Source organism: Semicossyphus pulcher, unplaced genomic scaffold (assembly GCF_022749685.1).
Source record: "Semicossyphus pulcher isolate SPU_LCO1_2020_fin unplaced genomic scaffold, fSemPul1.0.p SCAF_1, whole genome shotgun sequence".
Lineage (NCBI taxonomy): Eukaryota > Metazoa > Chordata > Actinopteri > Labriformes > Labridae > Semicossyphus > Semicossyphus pulcher.
The window spans coordinates 35,866,438-35,882,647 of record NW_027211603.1 but is presented as its reverse complement, the minus strand read 5'-3'; the positions used below and the strand labels follow the sequence as shown (position 1 = coordinate 35,882,647).

General features: G+C 41.8%; 1 protein-coding gene across 1 annotated transcript in view; it reads right to left on the bottom strand.

The window, feature by feature from the left end:
* celf1 (cugbp, Elav-like family member 1) overlaps positions 1–16,210 on the bottom strand; it is a 91,308-nt gene that overhangs the window by 32,387 nt on the left and 42,711 nt on the right. The window contains exon 12 of the mRNA XM_069662590.1: positions 11,325–11,510. Within this exon, the coding sequence (XP_069518691.1) occupies positions 11,325–11,510 (186 nt within the window). The remainder of the gene's footprint in view (positions 1–11,324; positions 11,511–16,210) is intronic.

Genomic DNA, 16,210 nt, shown 5'->3' with positions numbered 1-16,210 from the left:
GAGTGTAAATTAATCTGACTTTTTCATATTTTTCAAGTTTTAATACACCAAACTTGTTCAAATCATGATAATAACACTCTCAATCAATTCCTCATGCCAATTAATTTGGACAGAAATCCTAGATGGCCTCAAAAATGGCTGCCAAACGGACCCTTGGGACAATATTTTGAGTTGGGAACATAAAAATTTGTTTACTAGACACCATGAGGATTACAAAAAACTAAGTAAGAAAAATATATCCATGGGGTGCATGGAGACACTATCTTCCTACTAGACTATTTCTTGCATTTTTGGTTAACAGAAGCACCAATTATTTTTTTGCACATATTTCTGCCTCCTGAGCCATTTTTCAACAAACATCTTTTTATTCACCACCAGGGCTGAAAAGCCACACAAAAATACCTTTTTTATGTAGGGTTACTATTGGTAATGCTTCAGCTGCATTTTGGCAGTACCCTATAAACAGTTTTAGCGTGGCTTGGTGGCGCTAAGCATCAATTCTGCACTCAGAGTTGCGTGTTTTTTTTTCTGGTTGCCTTGAAATACTTAAGACACTGCTGTAGTCACTGTCACTTTCTACATGGCCCATAAGTTAGCTTCCAAAGAATGTTTAGGCTCTTGGGGATCATCAAGTATCTGACAAGACTAGGTATAGAGGTTTTGGATCTGGACCTGGATCAATGTTGTCTAGGTGTGAAAAAGCAATGAAATAGCACTTTTTTGCAATTTCAAAAATAGAAAAAAGCTTTTCAAGTATAAAAGTGGGTTTTAACCAGCGTTAAAGGTTTACCTAAAATGTCTAACAGGCTTTCACAACGAAAAAAAAACCCATAGGATCCGTTGCTCAGTAGTATAAGTTAAAGTTTCCTTTAAGTTTCCTCCTATTGCCAAATTCAATACTAACTTCACCATTATACTTTTTAAACTGGGGCGGGACTGTCACATTCTACTTGTACAAGTGGTTAACAACCACAACAATGCAGCAGAAATTAATGCTGCTGGTCCCCAAGTATTCCACATACAGATTGCTCCATTGCTCTCTATGTGCTTTAGCCTTCTGTCCATCAAAAGTAATGACTCCGCCTTGGACAGAAATTTTTACCCAGATAACTCACATCATAGTAACCTGACACTAAAGAGTCTCGACTGAAAAAACACTGCAACTCCAAAAGCTAATTCTAGCAAAATGTTTTCAAAAGAGTGCCTGGCCTTTTCAGCTGTGAAAAACACTTTGGTGGACACAGGACACAAATTTGAAATCTTGTAAAATGTGTAAGGTTTGTTGATTATTGTGCGAGACCAACTCTCACTGATGCACTACGTGACCTGAACCAAAAAGGCTACCACAACATTCTGCAGTGCCACACAGTGCCTTCTGGTCTCCATCTAGTTGGTCATCCTATGGCTAAATATTGACTCAAAACTCTAGGCTATGTCACAACCATCTTAGTAGACGGAGGGACAGTCCTCAGACTTAACCCCAATCAAGCTGCATAATGCTTGAACTTTATGGTAAATTGCAGCACAGGGTACATTACAACTATAAACTGCGTATTTCAATAAAAACTGAAAAAAAGCATAGTATTCTATAATCACTATTTAAATTGTAAATGTTTATCTTAGCTGCTTGACTCCAACTGCTAATTAATGCAATGACAACATATGTTGTTACTCTTGCTCTGATTGTTTGTCTCTATCCTGCCTCTCCCTCTATTACACTTTTTCGGCCCATCCAGGCAAGGCAGATGGCTGTTCAACATGAGCCTGGTTCTGCTCAAAGTTTTTCCCTGCCTTTCCTTTCCTTGTTGCTAACACTGTGTCCTAACAGCAAGTGAGCATCAGACATCGCGTAGAAACGAATGTTTGCTGTCCTCACTGCATCCGTCAAATATGAACTTCTGTTAGATCACGTAAACAAACCACATTGCCATCAGCTATGCACTGGAAACCAGAGGGTTGTACTACGAAGCGAGATTAGAGCATGATTGATGTTTACTGTCCTGCCATAGTTCATGGTGCCAAGATTGTTATGTTTAGTTAAAAAAAGGACTGTTTTCCTAAAAGTCTGCTAAAGTACAGTGTTAGATGACAGCAGTGTTACGAAATGCACCAATCAGTCACCTATGGTACCTGTGCATGTCATCTGTGCATGCCAGTGATGGGCGGAGAGCGAGAAAGAGGTGGGTTGTTGTTGTTCCCGCTCAGCGGAAGCTAACAGCAGGTTTACAGACAGTTATGCTGGCAGGTTTGTTGTTAAGGCTTTGGTTACGGCCCACAGTAACCTGTTTTAAGTGGGAATAATAAAGCAAGACAAAACTGGATAACGCCTCATAACTTTATTATTGTGGAACGTTACAGTATTAAGGGACGTTGAATATTATTTTTGGGAGAGCCCCTGGTGTTAACACAAGTCAAGGCACAACATTTTAATCAGAGATATAGACATTATTAATGAATTCACAAATGGAGGACGGGGTGGAATGATAGAGGGAAAGAAGCTCCAGATTTGTCCTTGTGGCTGGCAGAAAGTAACATCAATTAAAGTCCTTAGAACGCATCAGGGAAGGACTAAGGGCCTTTTAAAGGGAATGCAGAATTGCTGCATTGATCAGTACTACTTAAGAAGTCAACCAAGTCAGTCGGCTGAAGTCCAGCAACAGGTAGAAAACCACAGCTCGCAGGATATCAGTAACTCTGTCACTGAGGAGGAGGAAGAAGGGATGTAGATGGTACTGAGGTCAGCCTGTCAGTCAGAGAGAGGAACTGTGAGCAAAAAGCTAGAGTTAAATGGCCTTGGGCAAATTCATGTGAAAGAATGGGAGACAGTTAACAGTGATCTGTTACTGATGTTAGGTGGGCTAAAAGGCAGTAAATAAATTGGAGAAGATTAGGAGACATTATTTATGCATATGGTGCTGAAAGATTTGGAATCAATGATAGAAAGAGGGTGGAGAGATTACAGCCATGTAAGAAAGCAGTGGAGAAGGTGGCAGTAGATGAAAGAGAGGGAATTGATGTTTTGCAAGAAGAGCTAAGAAATCGGAAAAGGAAGAAGAGAAAGGAGAATGAAGGAGTCAGGACAGAATTTTAAGTTTGTTAAGGGCATGTTAAGCCAAGAGAAGGGAGGGCAACTTAAAGCTTCAAAGCAAGAGGTACAGGAACATATTTAAAAAAAAAAAGACTCACTCAGATACAGGAAACAATAGAGAAATGGGCCTTCCTCCTGATATACCACAAGGAGAGATAGAAGTTACCATGGGTATTAGGCCATCAAGGTAGAAGGGTCGTACTGAGACCTTAGTAAAGCGAGCAAAGGCTTCTTCAGCCCCTGAAGACCCTACCGGGTTTATAAAAGTGCACCAGATGCACTCAGATTCTTGAGAGATTATTAAGAGTAGTATGTGATAAAAAGGTTATACCATGAGCTTGGTGTAGAGCAGGGGGAATAGTAATTCCCAAGGAGAGAGAGTCCTCAGGTTTAAGCCCTCAGGTTTAAGCCAGTTTTGGACGATATCCCTCCTGAACGTAGAAGGTAAGATCTTCTTCAGTATAGTAGCACAGAGGCTAGTGAACTATTTAGAAAGGAATAGTTTAATAGATACCACAGTGCAGAAGGCAGGAATCCCTTATATAGTGTATAGAACACACAAGCATGATATGGCACCAGATTCAGGCAGCTAAGATAGAGAAAAGAGATTTTACATGTGGTATTTTTAGATCCGGCAAATATATAGTAATTTCTAATAGGTTTCACAACAGATTAACAGAGACTAGAAAAAGGAATTATGGCAGGGTATACTATTTCCCCACTAGCATTCACACTGGCGATGGAAGTAATTATTAGAGCTTCAAAATGGTTGGTCGGTGGGGAGATACGTCAGGACGGGCTACGCCTCCCCCAATTAGGGCCTACATGGATGACATGACACTAGTGACCACAACAGTGTTCTGTACAAAAGGTTACTACAGAGGTTAAATGAGAATCTCAAGTGGGCCTAGTAAATCAAGAAGCATCTCAGTGTCCAGAGGGAAGGTAATAGATAGGAAGGAGAGGAAGAAATTCCATCCATTAGGCAAAAGTCAGTGAAGAGCTTGGGTAGGTAGTATAATGGGGACCTGAATGACAGTTAACAGAGAGAGCAATTTAGGAATATGTTGCAGAGGGGATAGGAAGGATTTCTTATTTCTTATTATTGTTTATTTAACCTTTATTTAACCAGGTTTTCCCATTGAGATTAAGAATCTCCTTTTCAAGGGAGACCTGGCCAAGAGAGCAGCAAAAAACACAAAGTTGCAGACAGACGCACAAACAGGGACAAATTAAAAAAAGAAAAGAAAGTTGTACAAGCAGGCGATTTAAGACATCGACATCTTATGGAATCTGCCTCGAAGTATTTCATTTTAGATTTGAAAGCATTAAGCGAGAGTAGTTCCTTCAGTTTCAAGTCATTCTGCAACAAATTCCACGCTGAGGGCGCAGAATATCCAAAAACACTTTTCCCAATTCCTGTCCGGGCATTTGGGACAGAGAGTAATATGAAGTCCCGAGAACGCAGTAAATATTGTCCAGCACTTTTCTGCGTGATAAAAACATGCCTTATATATAAAAGTGTGCCAATGTGTGAGCCTACGGGTCACCAGAGGAGGCCATCCTACCCGAGAGTATAATTCACAATGGTGAGTCAGAGCTTTACAGTTGGTAGTGAACCTCAGGGATGCATGGTAAGCTGTATCAACCATATGAAGACACTGAGCAGAGGCATGCATATACAAAAGATCACCATAGTCCAATAAAGGCAAAAAAGTAGCAGCAACAAGACGCTTTTTTACATTAAAGGAAAAACACAACTTATGAAAATAGAAACCCAGTTTTAGCCTCAGTTTTCTCACCATGTGCAGCACATGTGGTTTAAAATTAAGGGAGTCATCAATTAAAATACCCAGGTATTTGTACGAGTGAACAACCTCTATCTGTCTTCCATCACGAGTGACCACAAAAGGCACACATTGTGACACATTCTTTGCATTGGAAAACATCATACACTTGGTCTTATCTGCATTTAAAACAAGTTTCAGCTCAAGCAGTGTAAAATATAGATAGAGATAAGGATAGAGAAGTCAGGGCTACCAGGCAACCTACAGCTATGGTGTTTGCAGTTTAGACTATTCCCTAGGCTGATGTGGCCACTGTCAGTTTATGAAATACCGTTATCAAAGATGGAAAGGCTAGAGATGTTGGTTAATTCGTAAATATAGGAAATGGCTTGGAGTTCCTCGTCGTCTTAGTAGCGTGGGGTTGTATGGGAAAGGTATACACCAGCTTAACAGAGGAGTTCAAGTGCAAAGGTCAGGACAGAGTTGTTGCTATCATGGAGCAAAGACATGAGAGTGAAGAAATTGGTCCCTAATCCAACAAGAGGGAAGAAATGGAATCCAAGATTGTAGGCAACGTGCAGCAAGGCCGGGGAGGCTTGGGGCTTAGCTCGAGTAAACCAATGTGGAACAAAGCAAGTCTCAGAGAAAGAAGGGAGCTGGTACAGGTACATCGACAAGAAGAAGTCGTAAGGTGTACAAAGGCTGTGGCTCAGGCTATGCAGGAACAGTGGATGAACTGGAGAAGTGTTGAGAAGAGGAAGCTTAGCTGGAGGGATCTGTGGAGTATGGAGGATAGTCGTATCAAATTCCTGATAGGGACTGCTTATGAAGCCATCACCCCAGATCCTAAAATTTTGGGTAGAGGGGGACCCATCATGTACATTTTGTTCACAGACAGCAATCTTGACGCATATTCTATCGGGTTGTAAGATTAGTCTTTCGCAAGGTCAGTATACATGGGGACATAACCAGGTTTTGAATAGTCTAGCGGCAGGAATTGAAAGTAGAAGACGACAGGTGAAGTCAGGATGCACTCAGGAAAAGAGTGTAGCCATTCAATTTGTCCGTGAGGGGGAGAAATGTAAAGGAGGTAGGGGTTTAAACAGGCAAGAGTCAGGCCAGCTAAATGTGCTAATGATTGGGAGATGCAGGTGGACTTGGGAGGAAAGCTTGTTATTCCGCAGGAATGAGTTTGCTCTAACTTGAGGCTCATCATGGTGTTATGGTCTCCAAGTTAGCGGAGAGTTTATTTTAAAGAACTGACAGGGCCCAGTGTGATGGCAATTTTCCACTGTGTTATTTCTCAAGATTCTTCATTTCAGTATCATAGAACTCACTCGTTATTTACGGAATAAGGTTTTTCCACTACACCTGCGAGGACTCAGTGGAGCAAGCGTATGGTCACTTAAATGTTTTCAAAGTAGCTCTTAGATGTAAAAAGGTTGGAGACTCCTGGTCTAGACCCACCGTGTGGGTCTGCACTATCACACAATACCATGATAAATCAACTACTAAAAACACACCTGTAACAATTGGATCAAAACAATTGGAGTGAGAGCCAGGGTTTCACAGGGCAAGTCTAGATAGATCTAGATGCTGCCGTGCTAGTGGAAGCCTGTTGTAGCAGCTCCCGGCTTTTGTATTTATTCGCATGTTTTTTTATAATTGTACATGTTTATTTTTATTTTTCAGACGCCTACTGTTTACTGTTTTTACGCCACTTTAGGTGGTTTAATAAAGTAAAGATAGTAAAAACTTAACATCAACATAAACACTGCCGGCACTGTTTACACCTGTGACCAGCTTATCGCCTGAGCCAACCAAGTGTTTTTGCTGGAGAAAAGCCATAAATCCTGGAAGAGATAAGAAGGAAAAGGAGGGGGTGCAGAGCTGGTGTTAAACTGAGGTTAAAAGAACAGAGGTTTAAAGCCTGTATCCCTGCAGTTATAAGGGGAATGTCCGATTGTTGGTAAATAAGAAAGACGAACAAGGAAGTGAGAGATCACTGGGTTCTATGTTCATGGGACTAATGAGCTGGTTTAGTTTTTTAGCCAGTTCGACTCAGGCTCCCCAACCCCACCCCATATTGTTCATCCAAACTGTGACCCTGGGACACACCTCCGACAGCCCCCCACCAGCTCCTGCAGCAGTCTTAACTTGGTTCAACTCCTGTCACTATCACCTCCCCCTGCTCTGCTGACGCCCACCACAGACTCTGTCCCATCCCCCAACCCCCAGCCACACTATACATTACGACTTATCAGGTGATGAGAGAGCTAGGGAGACTCCACCAGGGAAAGGCTGCTGGGCCGGATGGCTGTGTTCCTCAAGGCCTGAAGGCATGTGCTTATCAGCTGTGTGGTGTGTTACAGCACCTCTTCAACATGAGCCTTTACCTACAGAGTGTTCCCGTGCTATGGAAAACATCATGTCTGGTCTCATTGCCAAAAAGGGGCGTTCTGTAGCCCTAAACGACTATAGGAAATAGCCCTCTCACCCGATAAAGGTCATGGAGATGCTGGTCTGAGCACACCTCAGACCAGCGGTGTGCTCAGCACAAGACCCCCTGCAGTTTGCGTAGCACCCTCATTCAGGTGTGGATGACGCAATAATATATGTGCTGCAGAGAGCATAGTCCTCCTCAGACAGATTAAACTGTTCAGTGCAGATCATGTTCTATTTCTCAAGCACCTTTAGCACTATCCAGCCCAGGCTGCTAAAAGAGAAGCCTGTAAAGGGGCCTGGGGAAGCAGTTTGTGAGGTGGTGTACAGGAAATCACCTGCAACTGAATGTGGGGAAACCGAAGGAGATGGTTGTTGACCTCAGAAGGACAAAGACCTCTCCTTCTCCAGTCTGCATTTGTTGGAACAACGTGGAGATTGTCAAGTCCTACAGGTACCTGGGTGTACAACTGGATGATAGACTGGGGTGGTCCACCAACACGGATGCTATTTATAGGAAGGGCCTGTGCCGGCTTTACTTCCTGATCTTCTTTGCTGTTGTGTGTTGGGGTGCAGGCATCACAGCAAAAGACATCAACACACTGAATAAACTGATCCCACTGCGGGAGCCTTTTGTTGCATGTTTATTGTATATTTATTAAAGTTCTGTGTGCTGACCATCAGAGAAAGGTCGGCTGTAAATGTTTATATGCTTATTGTTGCTGCTGGATCACACGGCTGTATGATCACATGCGTGCATAAAACGGACACTGGAAAGTTAATATCTGTGGGCATGATTGTTGGTGCCACATAGTTATGCTTGAGGATTATAATAAATGTATCTGTTATCTGTGTGAGTGCAAGTGTTGAATTAAAAAATAAACATGTATGACATCCGTACATTCCCGTGACATTATGCCACGTTGTGAAGTGAATTAAAGGTAACTTGTCATTAAACACTGTTCTGCTGACGGAGATCATAAAAACAGCAGGCTGTAACAAAACAGACAGATGATGCAGCTGTGCCACACATCATATTTAATTGACGTCGCTTTTAAATGATGGCTCTGAAGCAGGGATGTCTCATGTTGTTAAATGTCTGTTGCCTCAACTCCTCTCTCCTCGTGTCTCTTCCTCGCCTCCTCCGCTGGCATCTCTGGTGGGAGGGATTAAGACGCGAGGAGAGGAGTCGAGGAAAGGACTCAAGGAGGTACAAACTGAGAAATGAGAAGAGCCTACTGACTCCCACCCCCTCCACAACATGCTGGACTATCTGAAAACCAACTTCAGCAACAGCAAGTTTCTAGCTTCTGGGTTAACTTCTGGGCTATGCAGCCCTTTGAATAATGTGTAGTTGTGTTCCTTTTCAACCCATAGACTTTATGTAGTAATAGCCAAAACATTAAAAGGGAAAGAGTTGGGGTGCTGTTTAGCTCAGTCGGTAGAGCAGGCGCCCCATGTACAGAGGCTACAGTCCTCGTCGCACTGATCGCAGGTTCGACTCCCGGTCTGCCGTTCATTTGGTGCATGTTATCCCCCACTCTCTACTCCCAACATTTCCTGTCTATCTTCAGCTGTCCTGTAAATAAAGCCAAAGGCCAAAAAAAAAAAAAAGGGAAAGAGTCATAGTTGACCTTGTTTGCGGTTAAAGGTGTCCTGTAAAGTTTTTACAGAAACCCCTTGAAAATGTCAGTCTATTGGGAAATATTTTTTGTGGAAATTTTTGGCTGCAATATAGCATGTGGCTACTGGGCAAAATTAGCAGCAAGGTTGAAAGTTGTTGCCTTTTCCAGGTCTTAATAAATCCAGATATGGCACAGTGTGTTTTATTTTCAAAATTGACCATATTCACTGTGCCGTTCCCATCCGATCATCTGCTTGGTGCCGCTTGACACAGAACTCTGAATCAAGCGCTGTCAAAAGTAGAATTCATGTTTATTTTAAGCAGAGCGGAGCCATTTATTAGAGTGCTTGAACACACTTGAGCTTGTTTTAAAGAAGAGAGCTGATGCCATGTCAGAGAGAAGGTGGTGATGTCTTACCGGTGCTGCTGCTGTCGATGGCTGATGCAGCAGATTTAAAGCAAAACAGAATCCTTAGCAGAAGGTGAGACCAACATACAGCACAAACATCTCTACCAACCTGCCCACAATAGAAATTTATGACAAAACAAAGCCAGAAAGTGGAAACCCATCAGCATTAAATTGATTAAAGCTGCATTGGCTGCATTGAGTAAATCTAGAGCCAAGTTGGTAGTCCTAGGCTTCTGCCGTGAATTGAACAGGTCTGTAATATGAAAATAGACAAATTAGGAGAAGTAGTTTAAACTGAAGCACTAATATTTGCAGCTTGAAGTTACCGTACACTTACTACATGATTGCACAACCCGTATAGACTACAGTGGTTACATTTTACTATTACTCATCAGACCACCACTGTTTTGTGTCTTATCTACGCTACCATGTGTTGTTCTCACCATGAGGTGTGGACAGGCACATTATTAGCGGATTGCAATTTTGAGTTAGCAGAAAGCGAATGGGCCATTTACTAAGAAAAACCTGGTTTGAAGTCAATGGTGCAGTATTTTTCCTGCTGTATAAATGGCACATCATTTAGATAGTATATGCGCCTACATAGGCAGGTTCGCTTACTTTCTGCTTTATACACATAGTGTTTATCAGTGCATTATCAGGCAAGCAGTCAATGGAGTTGTTGATTGGGCTGATGACTGGGAGACTGAGCTTTTGTTTCCCCCTTCTCCTGACATCATTACACTAGCTTTGGAACAGGCCGATTTGGTCATGCTAGAAGAAAAGGACACACTCGCCTGCTTCCCCTCAGGGAGCTATGGTGCCTTTCTTTCTTAAATGTTATGCACACAGAATGTGGATTAACATCAGATCTTGAAAAACCTGTGTACTTGTCTAGACTAGGACTGGGCAATATGACGATATATCTCGTCAAAACGATATGAAAATGTCTATCATATGTGTTTTTCTATTTCGTCTCTATCGCAAAACCTGCTTTAAGTGTATGTCAACTGCGTGCCTGCTGCAGATTCAGTTGGGCTGACCCTGCCAGCCCTGTCTTTCTACATGAGTTTTACCTTAAAAAAGGCCATAACGGTTTAAATATGTTCGCTTTATAAAAGTAATTTAGATTTATTATACAGGAAAGAATGAAGAGGCGTCTGCTCAACTATTAACAAAATGATGATTAATAAACGTAAATAAAACATACATTTATCACTCACTTCACTTTACTTTATCTGGCTGTTTGCTATATCCAGGGGTAGTTCCATACTGGAAGTGTTACTTTCCATGTTACTTTCCATGCCTTTGACATACTCTATAGGAAGAGATGTTACTATTGCTGCTAGAGATCAATACATTATATTTTCATATTGAAGGCTAGGACTATATTTTATTTATTTTTCATCCTTTAATTTACTTGAAATTATGCAATTGAAGTTTGCACTAAAGTCCTCAATAAAATAAGAAAATACTCAGTACTTTTTATTTGTCAAGTATTTAATTCACACAGGATTATTCAAAAATAGGCTTCACCATGTGGTTTCATATAGACTAATTATTTGTTAAATTACCAGAAAACAATCTATATGTTAGAGCCTCATGATATATATCGTTATCAAGATATGAAAGTAGGTGATATAGGAGTTTTTCCAAATCGCCCAGCCCTCGTCTAGAGATTTAAATGAATGCCTCTTGTGTACATACAAACAGCTCCCCTCTTTAAGGGAAGTTGCACTTATCATTTCTGCTTCCATGGAATAACTGCAGTGAATACAACAGTATGTTTTGGTTGGTAATTAGAATAGACTTTTAAATTTAACTTGCTAACGATGATGATTAAGAAATGTATCTGTTCACTTTCTTTTCTTAAAGGTTAAACATTTTGAAGCATGGTCAAACAGTCGTTATATCTTCTGTCTGGTCTCTTTACAGCCCCCCCTGTCCTTTTTTGTACTTCCAGTCCACAGAACTCACCTTCCTTTTGGCTGCCTGCTGCTGAAACACTCTGCTGGGACAGCAGGCTCTGGTTATACAAGCTGGGGAGGGCAGCAGCTGCATACTGCTGAATGCCTGAATAGGCCTGGCTCAGTGCCTCCATGGTGCTTCCAGAGCCATTAGACAGGCCTCCAGAACTAAGGCTGCCATTTAGGGCTGCCATGCCTGCAACAGAGTAACAAGAAAAACAAAAAACGATATGGGTGACAAGGTGATGCTGGGTTCAGTATAATAAATAAGATGTTTTACAGTACATTCATTTACAGGCAAGGTTAATTAAAGCCTCAAATTAAAGTAATACACTTTACTGATTAAACACTCTACTGGCAACTCAGAGATACGTTACATGACAAAATAAACTTGAATGTGCTTGCTGTGGTTATTTTCATCCGGCAACCAAGTCACTGACTGAGTGTCAATTTACATCCATCAGTGTTTCCCACAGAATGAAACACAGCATAAGCAGCCCCCATTAAACAGCAGATGTCACAACACAAGAGAAGAAGGAACATAATACCAGAGAACGTCTCTCTTTCTCTCTGTGTTTCTCTGCAGGGAATATCGCAGAGTAAACAGGTATGCAAGAGTAATAGTAATTTCAACTAATTGATCACTGACGGCGCCCTTCTTATACCAGATGTAGTAATTAAGTAATTCACCTGGCTTTCCAAAAAAAATCATGTTTACATCATGTGACAGAAATAATGTCAACAAAGCCATTATGATATCATCGTGAAATTCACTGAGGGTTCCATCTTACAATAAATATTTCTTTGTTCCATCTGATAAATTACCCATTCCTTCTCAGTCCACATATTAAATGCCGGGGGGTCAGGTTTCAACCACTTAATTGTGATACATCTGATTGATGTTGTTATCAATATTTCTAAAAGGTATTTTTTTCTTCCTTTCCATCAATGCCTACTGGTGTTTAGCCCAGTAGGGCCACACTTGGATCTTCTGTTTGATTAAATACTGTTTCAAGAGCTTCCAAAATTCTCAATTAAAAAAAGTTCTTAATTTGTTGCATGTCCAAAGTATGGGGGTATGGTTGCCAATTTGTGTACTACAATTTCTCCAACATTTATTTAAGTACAAATTTCAGCCACTTTTTTTGGTGTCCTAAAAAGTCTATTATTATTTTTATTACCTTCCACTAGAATCCCCTCCATTTCTTTGAGTTGGTTACAAAATATATTATACATGTACATATAATTTTCTTACCCCCATTTCCCATTTGTAATGTTCTCAAAAACTCCTAAATTTGAAATAGTTCTTAATGACATTGGCTGTATGTTTGGGGACGTTGTCCTGCTGTAGAATAAATTTGGGGCCAATCATACGCCTCCCTGATGGTATTGCATGATGGATAAGTATCTGCCTGTATTTCTCAGGAGTCTACCAGCTTCCTGCTTTCTTACAGTGCAGATGCTTTGCTGCTCGCTCTCCCCTTTGCTTACATTCTTTTGCCTATATCTTAATTTTTTTTTCACTCTAACTAATGGATAACTAGTAACTAGTAAATAACTAGTGGATCCTGGACAATTATAAATCAGTCATTTTTTATAGATTTTAATAGGTCTATTGGCATATTTCAACAATTTTATGACCTAAGCAGGGCTACATGACTGTGGCCTAACAACAGCACAAGCCTGTGCTGCAGCACTTGTAAACGTAGTACACAGCTAAAGCTAACTAGCATCAAGATCCCTCCCTTCTCCATTGACGACTACCACAAATTCCTGCAAAAGACTGCAGTGCTGGAGACCAAAATTCACCGCCTAGAAGTGAATACTGAGGTGAACAGCCTGTGTGGGAATGACAACACTTTACCGTTAACTCAAAACAGTGGACAAGAGCAAGCTTACACACGGTTAAGGAACACAGACATAACTACCAATAAACAGGTGGGCTCTGTACTGTGTAATACATTTTCGAGTGGTAGTCCTCCTTGGGATTATCTTGGGGCAAAGCCCAGGAGTAAATCACGTCCCTGGAAAATGGGAGGACGAATAACAGGCAGAGCACAGCGCACTGAGTGCAACTTCGGTAGTTGGTAAGACAGCGGTGGACAGCTGCGAAAAGGAAGGTTAGCAACAAACCTCCTCAACAACCGAGTGTGGCAGTGCACATCAAATTTGCTCCGCTGTTGCTGGACCCTGGATCTTCATCTGATGACCTAGATAACCCTCCATCCTCAGGCAGCAGGGTAAGGACTGAAAGCACGTCAAAAAGTAAAAGGCTGCAGGGAAAGCTAAAGCCTGGGCCTCAGACTCTGACTGTGGGCGACACTGCCTTGAGAGACCTACAAAGAATGTGCAGTAAAAACACCAAAGTACTCTGTTTTCCCAAGGATATGGTCTCTGACATGGCAGAAATAATTCTGCATATTGTTGCTACACATCCCACAGTGAAAAATATCATGCTGCACATAGGGTCAAATGATATTGTAAAGCAACAATCTGAAGTGCTGAAACAGGACTTCACGGGACTTTGCAGGACTTTGCACTTTATTGACAATTTCAACCTTTTCTCGGAATGCAGACAACTTTTTAAATCAGGTGGAATTTGCCTTAACAAGTCAGGAGTAAAACTGTTCACCTCTAACCTTGTTTACTCCTTGCGTCACCCATCAGTCCTCAATGCCAAGGACAAGGACAAGAGACAAGACGAATCGGCACAGAAGGAAGACATAACATTTCACAGCGGACACCTCAAAGAAGAACCCTGTCTGCCCCCGCCCGAGGAGATTTCTAAACTGGAGAGACATCAGAGCCGAGAGGAGGGGACCCCCCTCCAACCCTTTCAACAACACCTGTGCCTCACCCCCTCAAACCCCAGCCAGGTCATCCTCTTCCTTAATCACCCTTTCTCCCTCCTCCCCTCTTTTGGAGTTCACTGACCACATGAAGTAGCTGGTCAATGCACGACCAGGCCCTCTCCCATTTTCTCTCCCATAAACCCCGCATGGCGCCCACCTCCACCAGTTCCGACACAGCCATTACAGCCACGACGCCCTCCCCCTCCTGCTCATCGGCGGCATCATGCTCTGTCTGCCGAGCCTGATAAGGTTGATATAATTGCTTGTGTTCAAAATGTACCAAGCTCAAACTGATATGTGGAGGGTCCAGGCTGTACGGATAATGGCAGTCATGACTCTTTACGGGATAAGCCTGGGCCCTGTATGACAATAGGTTCCACAATTTCTGTCCCTCCAATGCAAGCAGTTATTCTTTGGAAATATTGCTTCCTTTGAATATGTGGCTCTGCAGCTGAAGTCCTCCCCTCGGGCCATGCTCCTGAATATTTACAGGCCACCTAAATAGTGTGCAAACTTTTTTGATGACTTTAATGAACTGCTGTCTTTGATCTGCATTGACTTTGACTGTGTTGTAATTGTTGGTGTTTTTAACATCCATGTTGACAACTCTCAAGGCAGAGGGACTAAAGAACTGTGTTGCACTCTTTACAACTATGGGCTGACTCAGCATGTGACAGAGCCCACACACAATAAGGGGCACACTCTGGACTTAATTATCTCCAAGGGTCTAAACATTTCCAAGATTGTGGTGACAGATGTTGCCCTCTCTGATCACTCCTGTGTTTTCTTTGAGAGTGTTATCTTAGTGCAGACAATTACTCAAACAAAAGCAATTACAAAACGTATCACTGAAAACACCAGCGACATTTTTAACCAGGTTTTCTCTTCCAAACCTTCCCCGTCCTGGGTCTCAGTCAATGACTTAGTAGATAACTTCAATTCTAAAATTGCAAATGTGATGGATACCATCGCTCCCACTAAGACGAAGGTTGTCTCTGGTAGGAAAAGATCTCCTATAATTCACAACTGAGGAATGCAAGGCAATCGTTCTTCTCTGACATCATCACCAAGAACAGTAATAACACACGTGCCTTGTTTGCTACTGTCGACAGGCTAACAAACCCTCCTGTGTCAGTAGCATCTGAACTTCACTCAGCCAGGGCCTGCAATGAATTTGCCTCCTTCTTTACAGAAAAAATACTGAAAATCAGACAAGCAGTCAGTAACTCAGTATGAGGTTCAGGATATGTGCTGTTCTCAACTACCAGTTTAAACACCATGACACAATTTTATCTGATCAACAATAAAGACCTGGAGGACATTATACAACACCTAAAATCCTCCCACTGCTGCCTTGATATTATGGCTACAGATTTTTTCCAAAAGGTCTCAAAAGTCATGGCATCAGATCTGATACAGATTGTAAACTTGTCTCTTCTCTCTCTTCCCACAGGCCCTGAAAACAGCAGTCATCAAGCCACTGTTAAAAAAGAACAACCTAGACAAGTCACAGATGAAGAACTATAGGCCTATATCAAATCTACCATTTTTAAGTAAGATAATCAAAAAGGCTGTCTTTCAATAGTTGAACCACTTTTTGACAGTGAACAAATGCTTTGATGTCTTTCAGTCAGGCTTTCGACCACACCACAGCACTGAGACGGCTCTCGTCAAGGTGATTAATGACATCCGCTTAAACATAGACAGTGGCAGAGTTTCAGTCCTAGAACTACTCGATCTTAGTGCTGCATTCGACACAGTTGACCATAGGATATTACTCGACCGTCTGGAAAACTGTGTTGGACTTTCTGGCACAGTACTAAACTGGTTTGGCTCTTATTTAAAAGACAGGGACTACTTTGTGTCTATAGGTAACTTTACATCTGAGCAGAGAAAGATTACATGTGGAGTTCCCCAAGGCTCCATTCTTGGGCCTCTTCTGTTTGACATCTACATGTTTCCACTGGCTCAGATAATGGAAAATTAGTTACCATAACTATGCAGATGACACACAGATCTACATCACAATGTCACCAGGGGACCA